Source organism: Temnothorax longispinosus, chromosome 12, assembly GCF_030848805.1.
Source record: "Temnothorax longispinosus isolate EJ_2023e chromosome 12, Tlon_JGU_v1, whole genome shotgun sequence".
In the NCBI taxonomy this organism is placed as follows: Eukaryota; Metazoa; Arthropoda; class Insecta; order Hymenoptera; family Formicidae; genus Temnothorax; species Temnothorax longispinosus.
In genome coordinates, this window is record NC_092369.1 from 13,383,453 (window position 1) to 13,403,718 (window position 20,266).

Sequence of the window (20,266 nt, forward strand, 5' to 3'; positions counted from 1 at the left end):
ATTTTCTACTATTTATCAGTACTTTATCATATAACCTATAATCCGGATGTTCCGCGCATCAGCGCCAATTGGAAAAGCAGACGTGATGAAACTGCATAGCCGCATCTACTTTTCGATATTATCGACATACGATTGTCCGTGGTGCGTGTCCGTGCTACAAATCCAAAAAGAATTACGAATACGCACCTAATTACAATTATTTAATATATTACATTCTTATATAAACGTCAATGCGTATTTTCAAGTTGTATGGAAAATAAGGAGAGAAAAAAATATCCCGAGATAAAATGACGTTCCTCCGATATTTATTTCTTTTATGTCTCGTAGAGAATTTACATGTTAAATTATATATGGGATACAAATCATGGAGACAACCACACGTTGCACTGAGCCCTTATATTATATATATATATATATCGTGGGGATAAATAATTTATAGGTAGAAGAGAAAAAGAAAACACAACTATACTTTTAGTTTTACTTCAAGGCACATATCCACTCTACTCGCGATTAATCGCGATCAATACAGTTATATGTTCGCGATTGCGTTGGTTTTGTTGTTGTTTGTCGTCCTTTCGTATTTCGACAATCAATCTTCAAATTCATATTTTCCGTTATTAACGCATTGCGAACGTGATGTATAAATTCCTATTTTCTCGCTGCAACCGTATCGAGTTACTATGTGAGAAGCGAGAAATTACGAATCTCTTTCTCTTGCATTATATGTAGACATAAATTAACTTTTTTACACCGTCCCAATAAGTAGCAAGCTGATCTTAGATGTTATTTTGATGTGAAGATAACGACATTTGGACATTAAAATAACGACAAATAACGTCAGCTGCTACCTGGGACGCACCGCATGTATATAGACTGGTAAAATATATTATATTTTTATTTGTAAAGATATTCCTAACATCTTTCTTCTTTTTTTATATTTTTATTAATATTATTAGCCATTCTTTACTATCATCGATTAGTAATACAAAATATAATGGATTAAAAGTTTCCTTTTCGACTTGTGGATTAATAAACAGCTATAAATCTTGACTAACTATCGTATGATTGATTTTCAATGGAAATACAGGATTTATATTATTATATTAAATTATATTGATGATATAATGAAAAGGAGACATCTACTTTATCAAATCGTAATCGAAGATGGTTGTTGACACAAAAAGTCAATCTCTCTTAATGTGTAGGAGAGAAAAATCCTTCAAAAAGACTGATTTCTCGCTTTTGACGTTATAACTCAATACGGCTGCAATGAAGAAACGAAGGAGCCTTAAACTGCCCTCGGGACGGACGAACTTGGACGGATTCTGAAAAGGCGTGAATTAGAGCGTAAAAATTGACACACCAATTCAACTAAATTAGTTATTATATCACACACCAGCGTAATTAGTATCGCCTCCGACAATTGTATTCTAATATGTTATCGTGTAGTCGTACACGTGATAATAAAACGCGAGACTTATGTGCGGGGTGTCGCTTGAAATACCGCGACGTCACGAAAACTTCTCTTTTATCGTTACTCTACTTTCTTCTAATCGATCTTTCGTCACTAACAAAATTCCCAAAAAACCGATCAAAATTTCAAATAGAGAATCGCAATCGACGTTCTTCGCCAACAATTTATTTCGTAGCTGGAATTTTGTTTTTCGAATTACCTTTAAACTTTTTTTTTAGAAAGTATTCTTATATTTTATTCGTAATTAAGTTGTTTAGAAAATATTAACGACGCGCTTTGCTAGCACTGAGAAGAATTGTTCGTTTTGTATTACATTTGGTAAAATGACCGCTGCTGAGGCGAACAGCTCGCGCTCTCAAAACTGCAATTAAATCTAGCTTTGATTTATTTCGTTGACATTTTGTACGTATTGTTTTTAAAATCGCCTGTTTTATCATATTCCCAACATAATTTGGAGTAGAATTCTACACTGAAAAAAAAATTTTTTAATATTTAAAAAGCTTTACTTGAATACTCCTAACAACATATTTACTTAATATAATCACTTTAGAATTAAATATTTTTACTTAATTTAAGTACTTTACTTTAAATTATAATAAATACTACATTAAATTAAGTAATTTACTTAATATAATCACATATTTATTTAGAATTAGATATTTTTACTTAATTTAAGTAAAGATATCTAATTCTAAATAAATATGTGATTATATTAAGTAAATATGTTGTTAGGAGTATTCAAGTAAGGCTTTTTAAATATTAAAAAAAATTTTTTTCAGTGTATATACGTTGAACAATCTTTCAATCGTCGAGTGGCATTTCTCGAGACACCCCACTTACAACAGTGTAGGAATCTAACGCATACTTCTACGTTTCATCTATAAGTACTATGGTTCCATACAACGAAACATCGCCGTAATCACGATATCACTAATTATGGTAATAATAATTCCTAATCGTCCAGAAAGAGAGAGAGAGAGGGGGGAGGGAGGGACGACATAGGGATAATAAAATAGAAATCGCAGTTGCGCTGTGTATACCTGCTCGATATATACAGAGTTATTAATACTTTAACGTATAAATTTATGAACATATCGGAACATATCACTCATTTGCTACAACAAAGACATAACTCAAAAATTGTCATCTTTTAATTGTTTGCAAAAGGATGGCGAGAATTCAATACACTGAATGAAAAGTTAAAATATAGCTAGATACATACTTTAAGAATGATATTACAAAATTGTAATGATTCAAAATACTTATTTTCTGGAAAGCTTTGTTTTTTTTTTTTTTAGTTATGTCGATGTTGCAGCAAATGTGCAATATGTGCGTTTGTCTTGATGAGCGCTTAAATTTGTGTATTAAGGTAACATTAATGATCTTGGGTGTACGTCGTGTACTAAGATTTAATGTTTTATAATGATTTGTTAACTTCCGGAATCTAGAAATGCTATTTTCAATCGGGCGTATTATGTTTAAATACTTGTCTGTATCTTTAGATTCCGGAAGGATTAAAGTGTCAATGAACCCTTTGTAATACTTGTCGCAACTGATTCGCAATTGATTGATTGCGATGCGTCTCTTCTAAGATGCGTGTTATACATTTTCTCCTCTTGCGCGATAAAAATCGAAGCAGGAGACACTGGAAAGTGTCATTTAAATGCAACGATAGAAAATATCGTATGCATTACGCTAATCGATCGATCTGACAGATATATATGTATATATAACGCATTTTGCTTAAGAATACACAAGGGATACTTTCTAATTATTCCAAGGCACGATGCGTGAATTGTTTTGCCGCAAGGAGTACGGTCATTCTCCAGGCAAAAAGGAATATCGGTGCAAAAGAATGATATTCCAAAACAGACTCGACGATTAAGAAATCAAGAAAGAAAATCGAAATGGATCACCAATGGCTAAGGTGCGAGTTGAATATAAATGAAGAGATGCGGCGAGAAAACAAATGTCCGAATAAATATCAAGAATTGTTATACAAAACTGCAGAAACTGTATCTATATTTATAGAAATAACGAATTTCTCTCGTTACATCGGAAAGGATGCCGCTTATGTCTCTAAATTCATGAAATATATCAAAAGCACTGATGTTGCTCATCCGTGTAACACCACCGATTATGGCGAATATTTCGCGGCATAATCTAATAATCGCTTCAATCGAATTACGATGTTCCGTCATGAGTAGCCGTTTCTCGGCATTAATTATATATCAGTTATATACGTTATGGTTATACGTAACGGCGATTGCTGACGGCGATAATTCTACTGTTTTTCTCTGCAGCCATATTGTACTACGACATCAGGCACGAGGGCTCATGTAAATCTTTTTTTCACACAAGTTTACACGTTACATTAGTCATATGTACATACTACGTACGCTACGTACTACGCGTCGGAATAAATTAATTTTCTTTCACACCCACACCACGTTTAACAGTACAATCGGTAAAATGTATCAAGAATTCTCTTCTCTTGATTAATAAACAATTGTAAATTTTGATTGGCTATCTTAAAGTTAATTTTCGTTGAAATATACATATATGATTGACTTAACCCATTAAGTCCTGCGAGAGCCTTGCGCGCTTTTCTGTTTTACACTTGTAACTTGTAACTCGGATCCTAATCAAAACTTTTAACAATTAATAATTAATATTCAACTAAACAATTAATATTCAGGGGTAAAATGACTTGCTCCTCTAAATATCAATCGCGGTATAAAAATTTTGAATTAAAACCCAAGTTACGAGGATAAAACAGAAAAGCACGTGGTCTGTTAGAATTTAATGGGTTAAAGATCAAATTAATCCAGAATAATAAACGCACGCGAATATACGAGAAAGCTAATTTACTTCAATGTATAAAGAGGAAAGAAAAGGGAAAAAGGTTCACGTGCCATGCGATTCGCCTCTCGCTTCTCGCGTCACAGTTCAATGCGGTTCCAATGAGGAAACAGGAGCTTTAAGACCATCTGCCTGAGCGCGTTCAAATTGCGACGTTACAATCATTCGTTATATCGTTTACGCCAGTTAACTCACTGTTAAGGAAGAAGAAAGAAGATATGCTCGCTTTTCTCTCTCTGGCCTTTCTTCCCTAACGGCACTTCTGTTCTCACCTCGCCTCGACCTCGATCGCAAATTAATATCTGTGACATTTTATATAACAAATACACGATCGAATCAAACTTTTGCGTCTGCCTGCTCTTGGACGTAAAATAGTTTAACGACATAATTGCCATTCGCGCGTTATATCGCAACCACGGAATGGAACGCTCTCGCGAATTCCAATAGAACCAAAAAATTGAGATTTCTCTCAGTCTATCTCGGAGTTCGGAAAATGCCGTTATTCACGCCGTAATTCATCATCGTGTGAAACGGGAAATCGAGGGACGCATGCAGAGAGAACAAGAACGCGTCCGTTCCGTACGAAGAACCGATGATTCCTGAGAGACGGGAAAGAGAGGGGAGGAGGGAAGGGCGGGGGCATATTTAGAGGGAGTTTAGAGGGTGTCCAAGAGATCGAGAAGCTCCAGTTGATTATTCTCGTCCCAGCCAGCGATCAGCAGGCTCGTGAAGTCGTCCTCGCTCAGGCTCACCTGCGTCGACTCCGGCACTTCCGACAGACTGTCCGGGATGGGGGGTGACACGCTACTAGGCGGAGTCTCGTACAGGGTGTTGGACAGGCAGCTGGTGGGCGGCGTGCAGCTGCTGCCGGTATTCAGAGCGTTAAGCGTCGTCGTCGCCGTCGTCGTGGTCGTCGCGGAGGGGGATTGCCTCTTGGTGCCTCGAGACCGCTGCGAGATCATAGAACGCTGGCGCCTGGACTGCTTGCCCTCCTCCATCCTCTCGAGATCCAGCTTCCAGAAGCCGCCCTTGCCCGGCTCGTCCTTGGAGCGCGGCAGCTTCACAAAGCACTTGTTCAACGAGAGATTGTGCCGGATCGAGTTCTGTTCGCGATAAGCGATAGAGATTATTATCAGCAATTTAACGATGTTTGCGTTGAAGCGGCAGAGCCAAAAGTTTTCCTTTTTAAAGTCAGAAAGCAAGTGAAGCGAAAACTTATACAAATTAGATAAAGTATAATAGGTACATTTGATTGTTGATTAATTTAAGGAGAAAAGGAAGATGGGAACTATAAACGTAAAGTCCGCTTTACCTTCCAGGCTGGATCGGCGTACTTGTAAAACAAGAAATTCTCTCGGATCCACGCGTAGATGTTCGAAAGGGAGACCTTGTTATCGTTGGCGCGCATCGCAAGACAAATGATTGTGGCGTAGGAGAACGGCGGCTTCGCATTGGGATCCGTTCGATATTTGTCGGCATTTTCCGCGAGATCTAATAAAAATAGGGAAATTGAAAGAAAATTACCCGCTCAATTGTACACATGTGAGACATTATTACGGGTTGTATTTTTAGCGATTTTCTCATTCCGCGATTCGAAGATCGATATATCATCTAGACACAATTATCCGCAAAAAATTGATCAAACGACTTGAAAATTTCATCGAGGTTCTCGATATACAGCGAGAAATAAGGCAGGAGACAAACAAATTTTTATAACTTGTATATCTCTTGGACAGCATTTTTTTAAATAAGCGATAAGTTTCCAAACAATTTTCCTAAATTTTTAATATAGATTAAAATGTAATAAGAAATTTTATTTTCTAAATTATATTCAAATTATTTTGTTAATTTTCGAGATTTTACCGTGTTTTACACTGTTAAATATTAAAGAGCGAAATTTAAACCAATACCTTGAGATAAATAACATTTTGTTATTTTTAGCTATCATGTGTGTCAAAATTTATTATTTTAACACAAACAATATTATTCTAACTCCATTGGTTTATTTAAATTAACATTGTTTTAATTAAATTAACAAGATATTGAGCAGGAGCAGTGGCGGCCTATATGAATAGTTAAAAATGACTAAAATTGAGTATAATTTGATACTATGATTTTAACAGTGTATAACGATAATAACGAGGGCACGCGTGCGGTTCTCCGGTTCCGGGTTAAATCCTTGAAACCTGGTTACCTAGTTCGGCCTTGACCAAGGGCGACAGCTTCTTCGGGGGTTGGCGGGCGAGCGGCGGTGGCGATGGCGAGCAGGGTGGCGTCGGCAGGCCGGCGCTGGTGATATCAAGCGACTGCAACCAGGAGAGGCTCGTTAACTCGGCCTCGACTCCGTCGTAGTCGTCTGTGCTGTCCATGCTGCCGATGTCCGCCGCGGCGGCGACGGCGATGGCGGCAGGCGGGCTGTCCTCCGTCGATACTTCAACTTCCGCTAGGTCGATCCTCATTTTTGCCGTCTCTCATCACCCAGCCTCCAGCGTGCCAACGCGAGAAGCGCCTAAAAATCAACGGTTCCCCGTTTCCGCGTTAATTTCTGCCCGGAAGGAGCGTTTCTTTGCGTTTTCAGAGGTATCGTCGATCGAATTGTTCGAGTTGGGCTTCGTAAATAGGTGACGAGGGCGCGAATAATTTTGTTCGGAAGGCAATTCGATGTGATGGCACTATTTTTCTGTCCACTCGCAAGCTCGCGATACAAGGGGGTGGTTCGACGTTGAATTCCGATTGTTCTGGTTTCCGGAACCGCTCACGCGGTACCTGGAAACTCCATGATTCACCAGCTCGTGGAAATGTCTCCTGACGTCATAGAGACGACGACCGTGTTCGGCGTTAAACTCTCTCTTTCACCTTTTTTCTTTCATTTCATCTCACGCGCTGGTATTACACGCGTGTGAATAGCGTCCTGCGAACCGATTTTCACGCAAACCAGGACCGAGAACCCGAAGCGCTCTTCGGGAGGCAAACGGCGTCAGATAATGCGTCACCCGTTGACGCTCGTTCGCGGAAGGGCGCAACATCGATCACAATCCCGCGAGGGTTGGAGAGTTCGGATCGGGAGAAGAGAGAGAAAGATCACCAAAAATTGTGGTACCACACTCGAAATTGAAATTATTATTCGCACTTGTTTCCTGGCCGGATAGCGACCCAGGTATACGGCACGTATGTGCGAAATGAGCGATTAACGACGACTGACTGCGAGAGAGTGGCGCGCACACGGTACGGTCGGGCGAGTTGGACTGGTGGTAGCAAAGGGGTGGAACGCGCTAGCTGGCTGGCTGGCTGACTGACTAGTGCCTACCTGCGATCTGACGGAGGCACCTTAGTGCGCGCGTGTGGTGACAGGTGTGCTAGGTTCCCTCTCGCACAGGTGGACCATGCACACGCGTCGGCCAGACCCGCCGACGACCCTCTTTCCTTTTCGTCGACCCTCCCCTAACTAAAAGCAACGGGGGAAGCTCACCCTCCTGATGCCGATCATGGCGTGTATATATATACGAACACGGGCGGCGACGGACGCCGAAATATTTCAGGTCGCAGATGACGTATGTCGATAAAACGATTATATTAATTGAATTAAGAGATACGTCGCTTTTGCGTAACACCACGTTTTAGCGCCTTGAGTTCTTCTTGTAAATATATGGATACCTACACAGATCCAATTGTTCCGAATATCGAAGCCGGAATCTTTTTAAAAATTTTTTATGTCTTGAAAGTCTTGAACGTCTAGAAAATCTCCGTATTAAAATCTGAAGTGTTTATGAATTTTTGTTAGCGAGTAAAATAGAGAATAAATTGAAGTAATAACGGTGTTGTAAGGAAAAAAAATGTATTTTTTTTTCTTAAAACATTCAAAGCTTTCAACACATTCAAGACTTTTAAAATAAGTAAACTTTTCAAGACGCTTCCGTTTCGAATAACATTAGAAAAATCCAAAATTCTTATCACATTTTCAAAATAACTCAACGAGTCTTGAATCCATCATTAATTTTAAGTTATCGCAAACTATAATCATTTGATAAAAAAATATTCGGTTCTTTTGAAGGAACACGATTGAAATGGATAAATGTTGATACATATATTGTAGTCGCACTTACAGATATCGTTCGGTCTTGATCTAATTACGCGAATACATGTTAAACAGTTTTTTATATTAACACAGAGACACTTATCAAGTTATTTTAGCAGAAGGCTAAAGCTCTCTGTATATAATCGCTGCTATTTATATTCATATCCAAGCGTTCGAACGCGATAAAATTTACATAATTTTCCTGGTTTTCCACGAATGGTAATAATTGATTTCAGATTTTCCGAATGTATACTATCTACGGCCTACGCGGGAACATTTCTGTCCTCCGAGAACGAACGGACGGAGGCGGTGGCGGTATACGCGTATTTTCGTCCTGTCTGCGCCGTAAGCGGGGGTGGACGCAGTTCGCCCACTCGCCTTGGTACAGGCGGCCTCCATTGATCGAATCGGGGGAGGCAGCGACCGCCAGTTACGATAAAGCCGGCGTGAGAGAGGGGTAGGAGCCACGGCCATTCGACCGAGACGAGAGAATGGCGCGCAAGATTCACCCCGGACCCTCATCATCATTGGTCGGCGTCCATGCGGGATCGTTAGTACGAGATTTGTCAGTCCTACTGAATCAACACAGACGCAGGACACGTACACGTTGACGCTTTTGGGCGTTCTACGGAGGATGGGCCCTCCTTCCGGGAGCGGTAGGGAAAATATATCATCCACGGAAAAGTACATCGTTGCAATAAAATGTTGAATTTTAGGTGGACGCTTCCGACTTCGAAATGTGCGCGACGAATTTTTGCTGCCAACAGTAGCCCTTAAATGCAAACATAATTTTCTTATCAACACACATTTCTTTCGTAATGAGGATAATATTGGATTCTCGTCACGTGTCTTGCGAAGAGTTCGCTATCAAACTCACGAAGTTTCTGAAGAGATATATCTCGAAATGTGTTCGTTAGTTACGCGAATTAGGGGATAATTTACTTCTGGTTAATGCTATAAAGTTTTAGACAAAACAGCAGGAAAAGCGAGGTTTTAGTAATTAATTTTGTTAGTTATATAAGAATCCTATTTGCCTGTGCAATAAAATTTGGCAACCAAGAGAGAAGCAAAATATTATCGTTACTGTATGTTTTACGATGTAACTCATCAACATTTTCTTACGTTGTTAAATCTTCTAGAGAAAATAATTTGCTACACCCTGGTCCAATATCATTTCAGACTCGATACATATAAAACATACATAATTTTTTAAAGAATTATTTAAAATTGAATTATAATCGCATGCAGCATTTGAGAGGCGCTGTGTCTTTTTCGGTGTACATGTAATTCAACCTCTTATTTTACATACCGCCAGCTCTTTAGCGACAGAATTTTATATATTGTACTTTCCATTCTGTACCTTAGAGCCCTTAGAAGTAAAGAATCGTATCTCCATTATTGTAAGTGTAGAGGAAACAGGGAATAAAGTAAAAATAAGGTAATTTAACTGACATATTTAATAGTACAACCATAAATAATACAACTGAACTATAATATAGACTAGACTAGACTAGAATAATATAGACATAAGGCTCTTTATCAAAGCTCGTGGTACATTAAAAAAAAATATTAACTCCATTTTGACAAAAACTGGAGATACAATTCTTTTATCTCTAAGGTACAGATATATATTCGCGATTTAACGTAAAACCGAACTTTTGTCGTTTCGGTAGAAAACGAAAGAATCCGAACCCGAGGAGAGAATCTCTTCACGCAGGGACAGAACCTTGCCGGAAGAGCAAGGAGGGCCCGAGAAGAAATTCGGACGGACGCCATCGCCGAGGACCTGCCCCATCATCGGCTACATCGTCGTCGGTGGAAATATCTGCGCGGCCGATCAATAATCTCCTGGGAACATCCGCGCGGGGGACGCGAGGGAACGTCCCCCTGTCTGCCATGCCGTGGGTTACCCGGCTGGCCGGCCCCGCCGGCCACCACGTTGAAGGCAGAAGGTGGTGGTGGCGGAGCAGCAGCACCCAGCCCAGTATCAGCAACCGGCGCGGCGGCGGCAGCGTGCACCTGCCGCGTTCTCCCCGCGCGGCGCGCGGCAGGTCGTGTGAGTCACTACCACCACGTTTCGTTTACGTTTTACGTTTGCGTCGCTACACGCTTTCGCGCAAAGCGACGTATTACGTGCGACAACGTAACATTATGCGCCGCGTAATGTAAAAAGACGTAATGGGACCGGTATAGCGTTATACTATATCCGCGTTCCGAATCGATTCGCAATGTCGCAAGACGATCTATTTCCGCTGACGTTCATCGCGCTTCGATTACGTCGAATATAACGCGTATAACTATTGTAAGTCGATCATGAATTTCAAGGGGGATGGGAAAATGAAGGGTGGCGGGCGATGAAGCGGCGCTTGCTCTCGCTGCATTCCGTCGACTTTTTGCAACGATTTCTACGAGATTTTTTCCGCTTCTTGGAAATCAACGTCGAATATACACTTTTTTGCCGAATCAAAATGCGATACGCGCCGCAGGGGATGCGAACGGATGGGGTCACGCAACAGGGGTCTTCTTGGGAAAACGCGAGGGGGGCTCGGTGTCGGTCGCGCGTCCTCCCGAGAATGTGACGGGTCATCGCGAATAGGAATGATGTGGTCGCATTTCAGTGGGCGATTTAAAAGACCGGACGGTCTATCGCGCGGTCGAGGGGGGAGGGGGAGGGCTTACGGATATAGACATAGACTCTCCGACGCGGACGCGCGCCCGGAGTTCCGGGAGGGCGGAGCGGCTCGCGCATCAAATATTCAAGAGAATTGATTCCGGGGGCAGCGCGGAGCTGCAGCAGCAGCAGCAGCAGGCATAACGACTATTCGCGGCGATAATCGTCGCCAATGTATGTCCGCGGAGCCGTGAAACCCTTACGGTCAATCGTCTCTCTTTCTTGACGTCAAGGACGCACGAAGAAGAAAAAAAAAGAAAAGAAAGATACCGAGCGACGTTGCCGTCGTCTAAAAAATTGTCCTATTGCTCTGTCGAGAGATATATTCCCAATATTATTTTTTAACAATCTTTTTCGAAACACTCTCCCTGTTTCCAATCGTCTCTCTCACTCTCAAGAATGTATCTGTACCTTAGATGTATTACCTTAGATGTACCTGTAGGTAAAAAATTGTAGGTTTCGTTAAAATGGAGTTAATAGAATATATTAGATTAATATATATACAATATACCGTTTTCAATATACCAGGAACTTAAATTGTTTAATAGTAAAAGGTCTTACGTCTGTTATTACATAGTTCCTAAAATACAATGTTTGGAAGAAGTCATATTGAAAATTTTCAGTGTCTTAATTTTAGTCAGGTACAGCATTTTATTGACAGTTGTACTATTAAACATGTCAGTTAAATTACTTTAAATTTTGTTTTCTCTGAATTCATAATAATGGAGATACGATATATTCTTTATTTCTAAGGTACAGATATGAAGAAAAATACCGAGCAACGGTTGCCGTCGTCTAAAAAATTATCCCGTTGCCATCGAGAGATATATTCCCAATATCTCATTTCTTAATAATCCTCTCGAAACGACATTTTTGTTTTCAGGCGATTTCTCTCGATTTTCTCGCTAAATTTCGGAATTTGTTCAACAAAACAACCAATCGTTAGAAAATCGCTGTGGCGCATTTCTTTTGTCACGTAATTTTTTATCGCGCTGGTTTTCACGGCAGTTCCACGTCTTTTTGACAGTCCAAGGGAACATAAAATTATTTACTCACCTTGATTCGAATTAGCGCAAGCTTGCTTCTTTCGAATTATAGGCTTCGCCGACGGACAGGGACGGAGAATTGTCAAACGGCGGACGGTCCTCGCATCACACTTTGGAAATATCGTCCGTGGATTATTTCAGTTTGTTTCAGTTCGAAATTGATGAATATTTGATCAATCCTCGCGATGTTTTACACATACGTTATAAATTACAATGCAACACTACCTGTCAGTGTCACGCGCGACGCTAAGTTATCAGGATATTAACTGAATATTCTTGTTCGATTAATCACAATTCTGCGTCGACGACTCGGCGATTTCGTTCGTCACCTCTTCGCAAAAATCCGAGATCGTTTCAGCGAATTGGCCGCGGTGGTTCTGTCCGAACTAACGACCGGTCACTGGAGGAGCACTGGCACCGTCAACCACCATAGCGCCATTCTACCGCCATCTTCTTACCTGTGCAAACGGTACCACTACGACAGGTACGGCAGGTGCGCGTACACGATCGTCCAGGGTTATCGATCACAGTCATTATCTCGCTCCGGCGAAGTTTGCTCTCGCGCGGGAAACGCGACGAGACAGTTCGACCCAGGACGAACCTAAATACAACGATCTGCGAGGGTTGTGACACACAATTACCCCTATTTTGTCGAGAGAACATCTCTTCTTTCGCGAGAGGTAGATTTGTGGATTCGCGGCACCAAATTGCGCGATCCTTCCTTTCCTTTTTTTTTTTTTTCCCCATCGTTTTGAGTTAATATTTTGAAGAACGATTTGATCGGATAGGATCGAAGGAGGAAAGTGTGATAATCGGCAGTCCCCTACCGCATTCGCAACGGCGAAATTACACCTGAACCCGCAGCTTTTCGAACCTGCCGGTAGACGAATGCCGGTGACGAGCCGCCACGTGGAAGATAAGAGGGACTCGCCGGTTGGAGTCACAAGGAATTAGCAAGGCGTAAACTTGGCGCACGCCAAGCCGGGGAAACTTGGGAGAGGAGAGATACGAGAGAGAGAAAGAGAGAGAAAAGAGCTGCGAGTGTCGATGATTTATTTCCATTACATTACAGCACTCCTAACATTTGATACTCGTATTTAAATCTGTCCTAAGAAAATCCTCAAAAAACAGCCAATGCGGGTGTATCCTCGATTTACCATCTTGGCGACTAGTCCGCCGAGCACTCTTATAATGCTCCTTACAAAAGATCGTGGAAATCAGGACTTTAGGCAAGATATAATTATGCGTATATACAGGATGAACTGTAACTCGTGAGGCAAAGACGAAAAGACCGATTGTCTGTGTAGAAACTAATCGGATAAGACGTTTAAACGCCTTCTTTTTTTATGAAGCGCCATTTTCAATAAGAAATCAGATTTGTAAAGTTGAACGCGCACTATTTATCTTGATGATAACTGACAGTTAGGAAATTGTTCTTTGTAACATCTATTATTGCCACATCGCAAGTTCTCGATATTCTATTACTTGTATCATACTGTAACTCGCGATAAGATAACTTGAGGAAATTTTAGTAGAATCGCTTTAGAAAGTAAATCGTTATGGACATTTGTTGATACAAATAGAAATAACAATAGGCAGATATTTGATAAATTTTTAAATCTAATTTTCTCAAAAAAATTGCTTCATGTACGAAAATGTCATATTTATTTTTTTCGACTTATCTCTACATGAATCGCTTCTTTTTCGTATGTACCACGAATTGCGTTCCGCTGTACAGGTACAGGTACAGGTATATATACACATATATCCGCATACATATGTGCATACGTACGTGCATACGCATACGTATGATCCGCTGGAAATTCACTTGGATAAGTCGCGCTATCGCGAGAGTTACATGAACTGAGGGAAATGCTGTCGGGGCGCGACGTGGATCTAGGAATCATATTGAACGAGCGAGAAAGAGACGGGAAAGGAGGATGACGGAACAAGAGGAGGAGAAAAGGACGTACGCGATTACCACTCGATACTTAACAAATGCCAGCTCGCCGACGTACATCTCGATACTCGTTCTATCGTGTATACAGTGGTTCCACGACCACGAGAATACAAATTCTAAGTGAGACGACGACGCACGTCGACAAAAACAATCGGTCGGTTTCGCTATCTACGTTAGATCGTTGGGAGTGCGACAATACCGTTCGTACACGGTATTCGGAGGGTAAAAGTCTGAAGAGAACTGCAAAAACCGAGGTACTGACGTGTGACATGCCCTGCTGTCGCCCCGCCGCTTTAATTACCGACTCTTATGGTTGATTGGTAGTGAACGGTGTCACTCCGTTATTAGCCATATTGTCCAGAACACCGCTGATGTACGCCGCGACGTCAATCGTCGCTTCCTCGGCTTGCCTGATGAACGGATGCTCCAGCAGTTTATTGTACTTCGGTCGCTGCGTCTCCTCCTTAATTAAACTTAACAGACAATACAAAACAATTTTAATTCCGAAAGGAATCGTCTCGATTGTCTCGGTGGATAGGAAGATATAAAGTTACTCTACCATGTATTCACAAAGTTCACAAAGTCCATAGTGAAGTGATTGCCGTTCTCATTGGGGGAAAGCCGCGGCGGATCACCTTGCACTACTTGATAAAGTTGTTCGAAGACAGAGTTCCACTTTGGGTACGGAAAGTATCCTGTAGCAACCTCCATCATCGTAATACCTAATGACCACACGTCGCTCCGCACGTCGTAACCACGTGCGCGTTGCGGGTCTATCCTTTCCGGCTAAATAAATACAATGATATTTATGAAGCACGGACGAATATCTATCTCGCTTCAGAGTTATTTAATTTCACGCGCTGTTAAACTTACAGCCATGTACGGTCTACAACCAGCATCCCGAGTCCTCGCGATCGAGTCTACAAGCTGGCCAGATATACCGAAGTCGCACAATTTTATATTACCTCGACGATCCAATAAAATATTACTAGGTTTCACATCCCTGTGAATTATTCTCAGCTTCTCCTTGAGGTAATTCAGCGCCTTCACAGTTGCCACTGTGATTTTGCCTAGAATACATTCCGGTATCCTCTCGTTTAATCTCTCATAGATGAACTTGTAAAACTTATCTAACGATGTGTCCATAAGTTCCATGCAAATCCAACAATCCCCCTGTACGTGAAAAGAGAAAATAACTCCAATTGTCTTTTGCGTCATTGATACCAACGATATCGTCGAGTTACACACATACCTCTTTAAACAAAGCCCCATAAAATTGCACAATACACGGGCACTCGTTTGACTTCATCACAACTTCTAAATCCATTAACAGTTGCTTTTGTTCTCTTTCGTCCACGGTAGAGCGAATTCTCTGAAATACAAGTAATATAATTAATATAATTAATTTTGAAATATAAGATCAAATAACATTTACAAGTTCTACCAACTAGTTTGAATAGAATTGGGTGAGATGTGCGAAAGAGTGAGAATCAAATCGCCGCCTACCTTCACAGCCATAACGGTATTGCTTATCCTATGAATCATCTTATTTACAGTTCCAAATCCTCCCCTTCCTATCTCCCCGAGATCCTGCAGATCCTCGCTTGTGAAATCATACACTACGTCCGTAGATAACTGCAATTTACCAGTAGACTGCATAGACTGGCACATTCGTAGTTTGTCTCTACAAACAAGCTCCATTGTAATTTATCTCAAAAGATAAATGTCTCCTTTCTGTTTTTGATTCCATACCTTGCCTTATCAGGAAGAAATTCTTGCTGCTGTAACGTATTGCGAGGTCTGGCTGGCAGCTTAGGTAGAGATAAAGGCAGACTTGGGCGGGAGGATCTGTTACATCACGAACGGAAAAGTCAGTCTTGTTACGCGGAAGTGACAAACATGAAATTATTTTGCTTGCTAAAAATCTCACATTGGTGGACACGCCGTGGCTCCTGTCGAATTTGACAACGAGGAATTTGTAGAATTGGCAAACGACAAATTATTGCCCTGCGTTTGGAAACTAAGCTTCAGCTGTCTTCGCCTCTCTGTAACAGAAGGAAGAAGTAGAAAGAATATAATGAGGAAAATTGTCCTAACAGCTCAAAGATCTCTCTCTCTCTCTTTCTCGTTTTCGGAGATCGCGCAACTTCCAACGTACCCGACATCTCGTTCTGAACGTCATTGTTTGTTCGAAAGTCCATTCGTGGAAAGCTGAAGGATCTGCCGGAACCTGCAATGTCGAGGATTCGATTAGAAGGTAAACGAATGACAACCCTGGTTGTAATAAGCTGGTCCTCGCGAGATTCACCGCAATCGCACATCGCACCTCGGTCGATCAGGTTAGGTTTTCCATGATCGCTCGGCGAACGGCATCGCGTGCGCGCGGTCGACGGCAACGTACCCTGGCCGGTCTGACCGGACGAGTTGCCCTGATTCTCCGCCATTCCGGGCCGCAGGCGCAGGCAGGGATCGCCCACGAGGCTCGCGTCTCGCGACCGCACGGTAAACCGTCAAAGGCGCTCCTCTTAGGAGACCTTCTCGCAGGATCTCAACAGTCTGGCATATGCGTTGCGCGGCAGTCGCACCATTTGTAGTATTTGTACGGTCTCGCGCGATTCCGTCTCCCTTCACCGCGTTGGCGTTCCGTGGCCCGATAACGTTCGCCCGCCGAGTGGAATTCGTTGATCCTCGCGCGACGATCTCGCCACTCGCCACTCGCCGTAAACCCGTCACGAGCACTCGGCCGCTCCGCAGCAAACACACTCCCACACACGGTATATACACAGATGCACCGATCCAGTATCCACTCAATTACACGAATATATAACGAATACATCAGTCCATGGCCACGGGAATCGCGTAGTACACAGAAGGTTAACGACCAGTTTTTCTCACATACATACGTCAATTTGACGTGCGCGCCAGTTACCAAGTTAGGGATTTCTCGAATTTAGGGAAGATTTTGTTCTCATCGAGAATCTTTTGGAAGAATATATGAAATTTAGAGGAATTTTATGATTATATCTTTGAAGAATTGTTAAAAAATTAATTGCATAAAAGCGAATGAAAAATAAATTTAATTCTATTCTAATATTAATTTGCATTGGCGATTAAAGATTATGCGAAATAAAAATTAGAACAAAAACTATTATTTTCTTCTTTTGCAAAGATCTAAATTTTTATATTTTTCCTAAAAATTTCTCTATATAGACTCGTATTTCTAAAAAATATTAGATTTTAGAATTCAATCAGAAACGATTAAAATTATTTGATTGGTCAAATTCTTATCTTCCAGTCCGCCAGCCTCAATCTCCAATCGCAGACTTTGGGCCGTAAAGAATAATAGAGTAGTGTAACGAAGTGTAGTGAGTGTAGGTGAAGAGTACCAGGAGTACTGAGGAGTACGGTGAACGTGAGATTGTTATGAACCGTCACGATTAGAAGAATGGCTAATTTGCGTTTATTTGTCGCCTCGGCTGTGAGTTCATTAAACAATTATGGATTGGCAAGGTACAATGGTGAAAAAATTACTATAAACTACAATTCCTCTTTCTAATAATCTCTTTTTTCAACAATTTTCTTCAACATATTCCACGATTGCTGTCCTATACAATTTTCATATATTTATTGAATGATTTCAGATATTACCTGACGAGTCTTAAAAGAGGCTACAGCGTCTTTCCGCCACATTATATTCAACCGATACCCAGGAAAGAAGATCAAGAAGCTCTGTTTCAAAGCGATGAAGCGAAAAAGATAGTGCACGAGCAGGTGAAGCCAGCACTAGTCATGGACACTTGCTCTGAATTTTATGACAAAAGAGTGCTGTAAGAAACTGTTCCAATTTTCTTTAATACAGATTGTCGTGCCGTCTCATAACTTACCCACGTGTGTTCAGGAAATTTCTTAATACTCTCATGAAGAACGGAAATAGAAAATTGGCGACAGCATTGGTAACTAATACTTTCGAGAGTGTCAAAAGATTGCAATTGGAGCGCTATCACAAGGCAACGACGAGCGAGGCGAAAGAGAATATTGAATTGGATCCGTTTGCAGTTTTTCACCGTGCTGTTGATAATTGCATACCAATTCTACAATTAAAGAATTATAGAAGAGGAGGAATCACATATCAGGTAATACATTATCAACTATGTTAAATTACGTAGCTGCGGACAAGGTAAAAAAAAAGATCTTTTCAGGTTCCTATTCCAATTGCACCTCTGATGGCACAGCACAAGTCCATGTTGTGGTTAATACAGGCTGCGAAGGAGAAAGACGACGAAGAGAGATTTTATCATGTACTAGCCAAAGAACTAATAGCAGCTTCTCAGAATCAGGTTCGTAAGCATCTTCTAATAGAAACATATAATTGCTTCTATCTCAATACATATACTATAAACGAGATACGTGTATTACAATGATATTTCTATTTGTCTCAGGGTCGTGCGGTTAAATGGAAGCAAGAATTGAACAAGAAATGCCAAGCTAATCGGGCTTACGCGCACTTCAGGTGGATGTAGTTAAGATAGGTTCTACGTATACATAAATAAAATAATTCTGAAACGTAATGACACTTTATGGAAGTATCTTATACAAATTCAACAAAACTGTTAAATTATTCCCAGAACGTATCTAAAATTTTCAACGTCGACTATCCGTCCGAACTTCATATTTATCTTTAAGTTCGGCTTTTGCGAGGCAAACACTATTTTTCTGTATAGAGAATCGGTGATGCTGATCGGATTGTCTGACATGGGAAAGATCTCGTCGAGAGGCGTTTCCAAGTCTATCCTCTTCCCCCAATAGTCGATGTAAGATAATATCACTTTCTTTTCGTCCAGTTTCAAGTATACGTATCCTACGAGGTTGTTGCATAAAAGTCCAAGGGTATGCAACCATAGTGTCATTATAGCTCCTGTGGACAAAAAAAAAAACAGAAAATGTCTATAGGAATCGTAATCGTTTGAGAGAAATCTAAAGTAAGTTTACAAGAATTTTACCAGTTGTTATTGTCACGACAGTCAAGTCGAGAGGCAAGATACCAGCCAGATGAAGTCCAATGATCACAGGCGTGGCTGCTGCAGCGAATATAGTAACCCGACGTTTTACAACGTTTATACCGCAAACTTGCTTGACAAAAGGAAATATGTAGATTATTTTATAATCGGGGAACCTCTCGGAGACAACTTTCGCCTGTTGCTTTTCTTTGCTTTCCTTTTTCGTTGCGGCATGACTCAATGTTTTAATATTCAGTGAATTCAGTCTAATGCTGCTCGGAGCACGATGTAAAGATCGTTTGTAAAGGTTCAACAAGAGTCGAGGATACATTGGGCGTTATGTCATAATAAACTATACGCGAACGAAATTGCAATAATAGCAATTCTTTTGAAATGCCTCTCCAGTTGAGGACTGAAGCACCTTCAGTCTTCTATTTTCAATTATATTGAACCCATTTTATTGTATCCACTGTAAATATACATAGCTAGTCTTTTAGATTATTCTTCGTGTCTTTTTAACAAAATTGTATATTATGTTCCATTTAAGTTTTTCTCCTTTATTGGCTCGAGTACACTTTCTTTATCAAAGTAGTAATCACCAATAAAGAGGTTATGTACGAAATGAGATTAGAGAAAGATCGAGCGTTTCCGTGTAACAATAATCATGATATTTATTCTTTTTTTGTATTATTATCACATTACGTTCCCTTCATTCGAAATGAAATGAGCATTCGTATATTCGAGAAAGAAGCAAAAAGATGAGGGCTGCAAGAAATTATGGAAAGTGCAGCTGTAAGGAGCAGACGTGTAGTACGGATCGTGCGGAATGCCATTGCGGGTGTTATTCAAATTATTCTTCTTTCAAGTCATTTTTATTTTCTTTTTATACTTAAAACTGCAATTCTATTGCTGTTATTCGGGTTTAATTATTTATACAACTGTAAAAAAATACTAAATCATGAATCTAATATTATATTTATACAGCTCCATTTATAAAACATCGATAGTCGATAATATCAATACTCTTCAATTATCTCCAGGCTACCGGAATATATATAATTTTATTGATCACGATAATTCGAATATTGAGGATCTTTAATCTCATCTATACTTTCGAGGGAATGGAAAAGCGAAAAACTAAATGAAAAAGATGCAAACGAAACGGAATTATCTGTGGTATG

At 40.6% G+C, this 20,266-nt stretch overlaps 4 protein-coding genes and 1 long non-coding RNA gene across 8 annotated transcripts; 2 read left to right on the forward strand and 3 right to left on the reverse strand.

The window, feature by feature from the left end:
• Window positions 1–288: 288 nt before the first annotated feature.
• Window positions 289–12,521, reverse strand: LOC139822933 (uncharacterized). Of its 3 annotated transcripts, none has more exons than XM_071795131.1 (4): window positions 12,139–12,521; window positions 6,531–6,845; window positions 5,649–5,827; window positions 289–5,439 (listed from the first exon to the last, which is right to left on the reverse strand). In XM_071795131.1, exons 2-4 carry the CDS (start codon window positions 6,793–6,795, stop codon window positions 4,993–4,995), a joined length of 891 nt encoding a protein of 296 aa, XP_071651232.1. In that variant the 5' UTR covers window positions 6,796–6,845; window positions 12,139–12,521; the 3' UTR covers window positions 289–4,992. The 3 variants fall into 3 exon arrangements, with proteins under 3 accessions (XP_071651232.1, XP_071651233.1, XP_071651234.1); XM_071795132.1 differs by lacking the exon at window positions 12,139–12,521 and adding an exon at window positions 10,104–11,555; XM_071795133.1 differs by lacking the exon at window positions 12,139–12,521 and adding an exon at window positions 7,644–7,863.
• LOC139822939 (uncharacterized) lies at window positions 7,747–10,062 on the forward strand. Its single transcript, XR_011734647.1, has 3 exons — window positions 7,747–7,887; window positions 8,648–9,067; window positions 9,128–10,062. It is a non-coding gene; the product is annotated as an uncharacterized lncRNA (long non-coding RNA).
• A 643-nt stretch (window positions 12,522–13,164) lies between the features above and the next one.
• Window positions 13,165–16,944, reverse strand: LOC139822930 (dual specificity mitogen-activated protein kinase kinase 4). Of its 2 annotated transcripts, none has more exons than XM_071795125.1 (9): window positions 16,415–16,944; window positions 16,247–16,318; window positions 16,019–16,133; window positions 15,841–15,936; window positions 15,595–15,772; window positions 15,341–15,460; window positions 14,962–15,261; window positions 14,648–14,874; window positions 13,165–14,561 (listed from the first exon to the last, which is right to left on the reverse strand). In XM_071795125.1, exons 1-9 carry the CDS (start codon window positions 16,530–16,532, stop codon window positions 14,396–14,398), a joined length of 1,392 nt encoding a protein of 463 aa, XP_071651226.1. In that variant the 5' UTR covers window positions 16,533–16,944; the 3' UTR covers window positions 13,165–14,395. The 2 variants fall into 2 exon arrangements, with proteins under 2 accessions (XP_071651226.1, XP_071651227.1); XM_071795126.1 differs by having other exon boundaries at window positions 16,490–16,931.
• A 496-nt stretch (window positions 16,945–17,440) lies between these two features.
• On the forward strand, window positions 17,441–18,656 carry Mrps7 (mitochondrial ribosomal protein S7). Its single transcript, XM_071795136.1, has 5 exons — window positions 17,441–17,598; window positions 17,730–17,915; window positions 17,987–18,221; window positions 18,288–18,425; window positions 18,528–18,656. The coding sequence occupies exons 1-5, from the start codon at window positions 17,534–17,536 to the stop codon at window positions 18,606–18,608; spliced, it is 705 nt and encodes a 234-aa protein (XP_071651237.1). The 5' UTR covers window positions 17,441–17,533; the 3' UTR covers window positions 18,609–18,656.
• Window positions 18,644–20,028, reverse strand: LOC139822936 (transmembrane protein 186-like). Its single transcript, XM_071795138.1, has 2 exons — window positions 19,089–20,028; window positions 18,644–19,003 (listed from the first exon to the last, which is right to left on the reverse strand). Exons 1-2 carry the CDS (start codon window positions 19,414–19,416, stop codon window positions 18,699–18,701), a joined length of 633 nt encoding a protein of 210 aa, XP_071651239.1. The 5' UTR covers window positions 19,417–20,028; the 3' UTR covers window positions 18,644–18,698.
• Between the last annotated feature and the right edge of the window lie 238 nt (window positions 20,029–20,266).